This window comes from Palaemon carinicauda, chromosome 10 (assembly GCF_036898095.1).
Source record: "Palaemon carinicauda isolate YSFRI2023 chromosome 10, ASM3689809v2, whole genome shotgun sequence".
In the NCBI taxonomy this organism is placed as follows: domain Eukaryota; kingdom Metazoa; phylum Arthropoda; class Malacostraca; order Decapoda; family Palaemonidae; genus Palaemon; species Palaemon carinicauda.
Window position 1 is genome coordinate 156,222,174 of NC_090734.1, and position 10,000 is coordinate 156,232,173.

Below are 10,000 nucleotides of genomic sequence, written 5' to 3' on the forward strand. Positions count from 1 at the left end.
TTCCGAATAGTCTGGTCTATTCTCTACATATCATCCTGACAACATTGAGATTACCAAACAATTCTTTTATCTAGGGGTTAACTACTGCAGTGTAATTGTTCAGTGGCCACTTTCCTCTTTGTAAGGGTAGAAAAGACTCTTTAGCTATGGTAAGCAGCTCTTCTAGGAGAAGGACACTCCAAAATCAAACCATTGTTTTCTAGTCTTGGGTAGTGCCATAGCCTCTGTACCATGGTCTTGCACTGTCTTGGGTTAGAGTTCTCTTGCTTGAGGGTACACTCGAGCACACTATTCTGTCTTAAAGGTGTATTTAGAATATACTTTCTGATAACTGTCTCTTATTTTAAAGATGTATTTAGGATATACTTTCTGATAACTGTCTCTTATTTTAAAGGTGTATTTAGAATATACTTTCTGATAACTTTCTCTTTTTTAAAGGTGGATTTAGAATATACTTTCTGATAACTTTCTCTTTTTTAAAGGTGGATTTAGAATATACTTTCTGATAACTTTCTCTTTTTTAAAGGTGGATTTAGAATATACTTTCTGATAACTTTCTCTTTTTTAAAGGTGGATTTAGAATATACTTTCGGAAAACTGTCTCTCTTTTTTTAAATGTGTATTTAGAATATACTTTCTGATAACTTTCTCTTTTTTAAATGTGGATTTAGAATATACTTTCGGAAAACTGTCCCTCTTTTTTTAAATGTTTTTAGAATATACTTTTTGATAACTGTCTCTTATTTTAAAGGTGTATTTGGAATGTACTTTCTGATAACTCTCTCTCATTTTAAAAGTGTATTTAGAATATACTTTATGATAACTGTCTCTTATTTCAAAGGTGTATTTAGGATATACTTTCTGGTAACTGTCTCTTATTTCTAAATGTGTATATAGAATATACTTTCTGACAACTTTCTCTTATTTTAAAGGTGTATTTAGAATATACTTTCTGATGACTTTCTCTTATTTTAAATGTGTATTTAGAATAAACTTTCGGACAACTTTCTCTTTTTTTAAAGGCGTATAAAACGCTCCCAGAAGACTGAAATTACTTCCAGACATTTGCTCAGACAACACATGTAACGTTTAAAAATCTACCAATAAGACTAAAATAACTGCCGTATTTAGAGTATACTTTCTGATAACTCTCTTTGCAAAGGTGTAATTAATATTTGATGTACAAGGACGACTTACCTGGTTTTTTTGTCCGTTTTTAATGGGTCTCAAAAAGGGTTTTCTGTTCTTCAGACCAGCCTTGTCCCCTTCTACAGTCACGTACGAATTGTACGAGCCTCGCATCCATATGTCGTCGTACCATTTACTCCTGAGTAAGGGAAATATAGTTCATTATCATCTTTATTATTGGTTGTAGTAGTAGTAGTAGTAGTAGTAGTAGTAGTAGTAGTAGTAGTAGTAGTAGTAGTAGTAGTAGTAGTAGTAGTAGTATATAATAATTTTGCTCCTTGAAGGACTGATTTTGAAGCGAAAAACTAAAAACAAGGATTACTGAGTAAAGAAAATATAGCTCATTATCAACTATCGTTGATTATGGCCGTAATAGTAGTAGAAGTAGTAGTAAGTAGTAGTAGCAAGGAAACACTTACCACTATTATTATTATTATTATTATTATTATTATTATTATTATTATTATTATTATTATTATTATTATTATTATTATTATTATACGAGACTGGTGGTTTATAGTGTGTGGCTCCAGGTTACATCCAGCTTCCTCAAGAATCCAACACTTTCCTCAGTACATGTGCTGTTTCAAGTAATACGCCCTCCTGCACAAGTCCTGGGGCTATAGCAGCTCCTACCGTCTCAAGGCTCCTTTCCAAAGACTTAGGTATATAATAGTCCCTAGTGCTCCTATGTGCTGTTTCAAGTAGCACGCTCTCCTGCACAAGTCCTGGGGCTATATCGGCTCCTACCTTCTCAAGATTCCTTTCCAAAGACTTAGGTATATAATAGTCCCTATTGCTCCTATGTGCTGTTTCAAGTAGCACGCTCTCCTGCACTAGTCCTGGGGCTATATCGGCTCCTACCTTCTCAAGATTCCTTTCCAAAGACTTAGGTATATACTAGTCCCTATTGCTCCTATGTGCTGTTTCAAGTAGCACGCTCTCCTGCACAAGTCCTGGGGCTATATCGGCTCCTACCTTCTCAAGATTCCTTTCCAAAGACTTAGGTATATACTAGTCCCTATTGCTCCTATGTGCTGTTTCAAGTAGCACGCTCTCCTGCACAAGTCCTGGGGCTATATCGGCTCCTACCTTCTCAAGATTCCTTTCCAAAGACTTAGGTATATACTAGTCCCTATTGCTCCTATGTGCTGTTTCAAGTAGCACGCTCTCCTGCACTAGTCCTGGGGCTATATCGGCTCCTACCTTCTCAAGATTCCTTTCCAAAGACTTAGGTATATAATAGTCCCTATTGCTCCTATGTGCTGTTTCAAGTCGCACGCTCTCCTGCACAAGTCCTGGGGCTATATCGGCTCCTACCTTCTCAAGATTCCTTTCCAAAGACTTAGGTATATAATAGTCCCTATTGCTCCTATGTGCTGTTTCAAGTCGCACGCTCTCCTGCACAAGTCCTGGGGCCATATCGGCTCCTACCTTCTCAAGATTCCTTTCCAAAGACTTAGGTTTATAATAGTCCCTATTGATCCTATGTGCTGTATCAAGTAACACGCTCTTCTGCACAAGTCCTGGGGCTATATTGGCTCCTACCTCATCAAGATTCTTTTCCAGTGAGTTAGGTATAGTCCCTAGCGCTCCTATGTGCTGTTTCAAGTAGCACGCTCTCCTGCACAAGTCCTGGGGCTATATCTGCTCCTAACTTCTCAAGATTCCTTTCCAAAGACTAAGGTATAGTCCCTGATGCTCCTATGATTATGATGGGATTATTATTATCACTAATATTGGGTGTCTGGTGATCCCATACCTTCTGAAGAACGTTGGCTCCGGGACGTTTTGTCCTGTGAGGTCCTTCAAGTGTTGGATCAAGTGATCCTTAACTGTCTCCTCCGGAAGTTCCTCCATCATGAGAGCGTATTCTCCAGTGACGAAGGCCTGGATCATCTTATCTTGCTGGTGGATAGTCAAGAATTCCATGATACCGTAGAGCCACGACTGCAATGAAAAAGAAGAAGAAAGAGATTGAAAAAGCAAATTGAAAGAACAAATCCCTCAGAAGAAAATTGGGAGTTGAATAGCAGGACAGGATTAGAAATGAAGCTATAAGAGATTACTCGAGTGCCATATGTTGATATGGTGGAGGGGTAGATGGAGATGGTTTTGGCATGCTCTTCGCACTCCCCAAGAGAGATTAGTTCACCAAACTTTTAACTGTGTGCCACAAGGCACTAGAAGAGTTGGAAGACCTAGGCCTACATGGCTGAGGAGTAAGAAGCGTTAATTAGGACATGATGATGTATTATTTAAGATATGATACAATTTTAACTGGGCTCTACGAGGCACTAGAAGAGTTGGAAGACCTAGGCCTACATGGCTGAGGAGTATGAAGCGTGAAGTAGGACATGATGAATGGAGAGGTATTGATTTAAAATCTCAAGATATAGATAAATGTAGAAATCTAACCGAGGCCCTTTGCATCAATAGGTGTAGAAGGAGATGATGATGTATTCTTTGAGATATGATACAATTTTAACTGGGCGCCACAAAGCACTAGAAGAGTTGGAAGACCCAGGCCTACATGGCTGAGGACTATGAAGCGTGAATTAGGTCATGATGAATGGAGAGGTATTGATTTAAAAAACTCAAGATAGAGACGAATGTAGAAATCTAACCAAGGCCCTTTGCGTCAATAGGTGTAGAAGGAGATGATGATGTATTCTTTGAGATATGATACAATTTTAACTGGGCGCCACAAGGCACTAGAAGAGTTGGAAGACCCAGGCCTACATGGCTGAGGACTATGAAGCGTGGAATAGGTCATGATGAATGGATAGGTATTGATTTAAAAGCTTAAGATAGAGACGACTGGTGAAATTTAACCGAGGCCCTTTGCGTCAATATGTGTTGGAGGAGATGATGATGTAATTTTTAAGATATGGTGCAATTTTAACTGGGCGCCACAAGACACCAGAAGAGTTGGAAGACCCAGGCCCCCATGGCTGATGAGTATGAAGCGTGAAGTAAGACATGATGAATGGAGAGGTATTGATTTAAAAAGCTCAAGATAGAGACGAATGTAGAAATCTAACCGAGACCCTTTGCGTCAATATGGCAAAGAGGCCTTCATAAACATTAAAAAGTGTCTGGCTAGACTGACTGTACCCTTTCTTCAGAGAAGTTCCTTTCGACGAACACTGGATAGAGATTGAGGAGATCATCTCCCCACCACTTGGTGTCCCAGCCGAGTTGAACCTTGTCAGCAACGCCTAACTCAATTCCCTGCGAAGTGAGAAAGAAATCAATCACGCCTGAGGACATTATTCTTTCTGATTGAATATATAAGCTTGAAAATGGGATTTATAATTTTTCTACATCTGGGTGTCTCTACAATAGTATAGCCTATACAAGTATTTCAGCAGTCAAGCCACGTCTTTTAAAAAATACACGCTAAAAAGCACTACTGCTTGCAAACGAATTCGGAGTCTTTTTAGTTCGTTGGAAATGTGGCCGTTTAATATTATTTACATGTGGGTGTCTCTACAGTAAAATAGCATTTACAAATATTTCAACAGTCAAGACGTGTCTTTTAGAAATACACTACTGTTTACAAATGAATTCGAAGTCTTTCAGAAGTTATGACCGAAAACTCACATTGTAAAAGGGAAAACAAACTCAAGAACACAACTTAACCTAAGGTTTCCCCACCCAACCTAACCTACACTGTTAAAAAATTTGCATTAGAGAAACGGTAAATGCCTGGCAACATTTATTCCAGGATTTATACCGTTTTAAAAACGGATATATTGAGGTAAAGGAGTGATATTACGGTCACCAACCCGTAAAATATAACTACAAAGTAAGGTAATATTACGGTCGCCTGTATCTTACTGAAATACGGCTGAGAACAGTATATTTTACGGAGAATTTCCGTGTAAAATTACGGGTTTTTTTTTAATAGTGTAATAACCGTATTATTAGCTACATACCTTACGACCGTACCTTAGGCTACCGCTATTCTTAGCTTGACATAAGACTAAGTCTCCACCCTGTGTTCCTTCCCAAAATGCTTCTCTCCAGTCAAGGTAACACTAAATCCTAATATTTCGTAAAAACTACCTTCATATCGTATTTCAGAACAAAATAAACAACAACATCCCCATGAATAAAATATATTTGATATTAATAAGAAAGTTTACACCTGTCCCAACGAACTAAACTATATTGATCCCCAGAAAAATCTGTTCTTATGCAGCTTGCAAAGGACAAACTGGCTTCACATTATCGTATTTCAGAACAAATTCAAGAACATTTTCCTCATAAATAGAATAGATTTTCTATTAATAAGAAAGTTTACACCTGTCCCAACGAACTACTGTACATTCACGCCAAAAACTCTGTTCTTGTGCAGCTTTCAAAAGACAATATGCCAAACTCTCAGACATCTGTTTATGATAACCAAGTCTGATGAAGATGACAAATTCTTACAGCTAAGTTATCCTTGTATGATGCCGGTAGTCCAGGAGAGAACAAGAAATCCTGCCTGTCCTTCAGATGACCCACTGAAGCTGTGACAAGGACGTAATCGGCTATGTAGGCTGTTTCCTCCGAAGTGACGACGAGGACTCCCCCTTCGGGATCGGAGTCCCAGAAGATCTTGCAGACGGGTGAATTCAGTTGTATTTTGTTATTCGGGATGCTCTTCTGCAGAAACGAATTGGCAATGTTATTATTATTATTATAATTATTATTATTATTATTATTATTATTATCATTATTATTATTATTATTATTCATTCCTAAGCTACAACCCTAGTTGGAAAAGCAGGATGCTATAAACCCAGGGGCTCCAACAGGTACAAATAGCCTAGTGAGGCAAGAAAACAAGGAAAAATAAAATATTTTAAGAACAGTAGCAAGATTAAGATAAATATTTCCTATATAAACTATAAATACTTGGCTAAGGAATTTGATAATTTTCCTTAAAGGTTGTGGTGGCCGATGTGGTATCGCCCCTGACTGGTGACCGCTAGACTGGGGTTCGAGTCCCGCTCAAATTCGTTAGTTTCTTTGGTCGCTGCAAGATCACCATCCTTGTGAGCTAAGGATGGCAGGTTTGGGGGAGCCTATATAGGTTTCTCTGCTGAGTCATCAGCAGCCATTGTCTGGCCTTCCTTGTTCCTAGCATCGGTGGAGAGGGGGCTTGGGTGAAGAACATATGTGATGATCAGTCTCTAGGGCATTGTCCTGCTTGATAGGGCAATGTCACTGTTCCTTGCCTCTGTCATTCATGAGCGGCCTTTAAACCTTTAATAGCAATAATGATAGGCCAGCAGATATGTCAAAAAGATGTTCACTTCCGGAAGAAAGCATGAAAATTTGTATACAAGGGTTTTTAAGTATGCTGAATCCATTTCTAACCGGATCCACGCTGGCAAACCAAGGGGTCCTACTCAAAATTAAGAAATCCAAAATGGCCGCCCTGCGTATTGCCGATTTTGCTATTTCATCAGAACATTGATTCTTTTTGACCTAGAAACATGATCTTAATTTAGATATATAGGTTTTTAGGGTCAAGGAATGCATTAAGACTCCTTAAAAAACATAAAATGTAATTTAGAACAAAATTCAAGATGGCTGCCCTCCATGCATAATGCAAACCAGTAAACTATTTGTCTATTCGGCATATAACTACTTTATTCACCTTTTCACTGTTATTTATAGGTTTTGGGACAAGAAATTCAATAAAGCATTTTGATTCCTATAATATGTTCACCAGAAAAAAAATCTAGTTACAGTTTAAATAAATTTCGATGAACCATTGAAAGCAATATTTTTCTTTCTCGTAACGCACAAAGAATAGAGATGTACACTTGTCATTTTCTTATTATATTGGGAATATAAATTGGACAAATGGTTTTACTGAAACAATATTAAGATGAAAACAAAATGTTGAAATGTTTTATAAATTTCAAGAAATAAACTTAATCTAATCTGTCAATGGCCTCTTCACATTGTCCACCACAAAAACACAGCTGTGTGCACGGGAGGCTTGCTTTAGCACACTGACATCTTCCTGTGCACCGTTTTTTTACAGGCACACTTAATGAGTTCTCTGCAGCCCTTTGATGCTTCTGGCAGGGTACTCCATAAGGGCGCCCACATTCTCTCACTGTCAAGTGTCCACCCCCACTCAGAAGGACTCGGAAGTGTTGGACTGGCTTCCAATGCCTGACCCCAGATGTATCCAGCTTGATAAGCAGCACGCTTTATATGTTGTAGAAGTGCGGCACGTGACGGTGGGATGTTTTCCAGCTTCCGATTACAGTAGGAGAAGAGGTGCTTCCTGGCTTTATTTACATCAGTGAGTTGCAATGTGCGAGAGTACAGCAGAACCACATATCTTTCAAGTTTCTTCAGGTCCGCTTCTGTAACTTCACGTGGAGTAGCAGACAGTCTTTGAAACACTTCAGTGATTTCTGGAAATGATTTCCATACTTCCCATGCAGTCTTCTTACCGACAGAGCTAAATGAAGACACCGTGTCGCATCCTGATATGGCATGCATGAATGGGAGGCCTCTGCAGTAATCATTGCCAAGCTCACTAGCTATGACGTGCTCAAATATACTGAAAGTGAGTACCATGACCAAATGCTAGCCAGAGTTCACAATTTTTCATGCTGATAGCAGTCACAATGGCTAGAACTAAGACGTCTGTGTCAGTCGCATGCACCATAATCCTCTTCATGTTATTGCTGTAGGCATGGAAGCAGTGAAGCATCATTCGGTAGTCTGCTTCTTCATGAGTGCATGGTTGAAGCCCAGAAACATCAAGTGTTGAGGAGGAGGCAACATTCTGACCTTTTGTTGTGACCAGCATCTTTCCTAGCACTGTTGATTCAGATTTGATCACATTGGCTAGAAATCTAAAGAGTTCCACCTTGTTGCTGTCAACACGCAAGAAGCTTTTCCAGTTGTGAGGAAGTCGTGTTTTCTCGGAAACCCGAAGAGCTTCTCCAGTACCTCGATGCTCTCTGGCGTGTGCTTTAAGACTGTCGTCCTTATAGGCATTCCACACAACATCTACTCGAGCCACATGTTCAAGTTGCCTCTTGAGATAAGGAACAAAGACACACTCTGCATAGTCTTTAAATGTTATCACATTTGTTTTAGCAGTCTTGAGATCCAATGTGTGGACGAGAGCTGCCCCATCAAATATCTTCACATCCACATCAGGTATGTTCTGTGGTCGTTGGGCTAGTGGTTCTAAACACTTCAGTAATTCAGCTTTTTCTCCAAGTCGCATCATGTTACTTTTCAGCCAGCGACGGTGGCCAAGAGTGGTTCTCATGCTGGAAGAAGATGTCCAATTCTCCATTTCGTGCTTGGCAAGAGATGTACATTCTGGAAAATAGTTGCAGGTCACTCTTCATGTTTGCCAATTTATACTTCTTCATTGAGGGCACCTTCCGCTCTCCAGACTTGAACAATATAAGATTGTTCTTTGGAACCGTTTCATAGAGTGCCTTCTCCATCTTCACAAGTCGGGAATCAACAAATGTTTTGTACTGGTTCTTTCCTATTTTCTCTGCTTCTGAGATGTTTTTGATGACTTCATCAGCCATGATGACCTTTGTGTCTAGTGTTAGGAGATCAGTACTCGTTTCTGTGAAGGGATTACCTAGATCATTCATTACATCTATCACACTTTGTACATCTGAGGCAAATCTACATAAAATATTTCGGTTTTGTCATACAAAATGTAGCCTAATCAGATATATTTCCTGAAAATAAAACAAATATTTTCATGATAATGACCAGTTCTGAAAATGAAACAAATCATCAGATTAATGGCAGTTTCTGAAAACAGAATTAAACAAGAATTATGGAATGATATACATGTACGATCTTCCTGAGAACTAAACAAAAATAAAACAATAATTCATTGAGTTGTTTACCCTATATGTTAAGTGTTTAGATAACCATTTACTGGTTCTTATTTTGTCTACAAATTATAGTAAAATGTAACCAAATTTCTTGTACTTAAGACCTATATTTAGCCATAAGATGCTATGTGCCGCACAGAAGAAAAACGTTTAACTAGATTGATATTTGCATTACCAGCAGAAAGCAGCCATTTTGGATTTTGCTCAAAATATTATTTTATGGTATTTTAGTGTAACTCATTGAATTCCTTGACCCTAAAAACCTATAAATCAACACCAAGATCATGCTTCTATGTCAAATAGAACCAAAGTTCTGATAAAATATAAAAATTGGCAAATATACTTCATAGTCTAGTAGATATGTCGAATAAAAAGGCCAAGATGTTGTTCAAGTAATACACATGTTATTTATTCTAATGTTACTGTTCTTCAAATATTTTATTTTTCCTTGTTTCCTTTCCTCACTGGTCTATTTTCCTTGTTGGAGCACAAGGGCTTAAAGCATTCTGCTTTTCCAACTAGGGTTGTAGGTTATCATTTAATAATAATAATAATAATAATAATAATAATAATGATAATAATAATAATAATAATAAGGATAATAATAAGGATATTTTCTAAAACTTTCTTTAAAAAATATGAATTACAGACATTTCAGAAACCCTGCTGGTGCTTAAAGATGTACATATTTAACAGGGAAAATATTATTATTATTATTATTATTATTATTATTATTATTATTATTATTATTATTATTATTATTATTAGCTAAACTACAACACTAGTTGGAAAATCAGAATTCTATAACCCCAAGGGCTCCAATAGGGAAAAAATAGCCTAGTGAGGAAAGGAAACAAGGAAGTGAATAAACCACAAAAGAAGTAATAAACCATAGAAATTAAAATATTTTTAGA

At 37.8% G+C, this 10,000-nt stretch overlaps 1 protein-coding gene across 1 annotated transcript in view; it reads right to left on the reverse strand.

Moving 5' to 3' along the window:
- LOC137648551 (spermine oxidase-like) overlaps positions 1-10,000 on the reverse strand; it is a 25,026-nt gene that overhangs the window by 547 nt on the left and 14,479 nt on the right. The window contains exons 8-11 of the mRNA XM_068381469.1: positions 5,629-5,844; positions 4,306-4,422; positions 2,951-3,138; positions 1,198-1,327 (exon numbers count right to left, since the gene is read on the reverse strand). Of these exons, the coding sequence (XP_068237570.1) occupies positions 1,198-1,327; positions 2,951-3,138; positions 4,306-4,422; positions 5,629-5,844 (651 nt within the window). The remainder of the gene's footprint in view (positions 1-1,197; positions 1,328-2,950; positions 3,139-4,305; positions 4,423-5,628; positions 5,845-10,000) is intronic.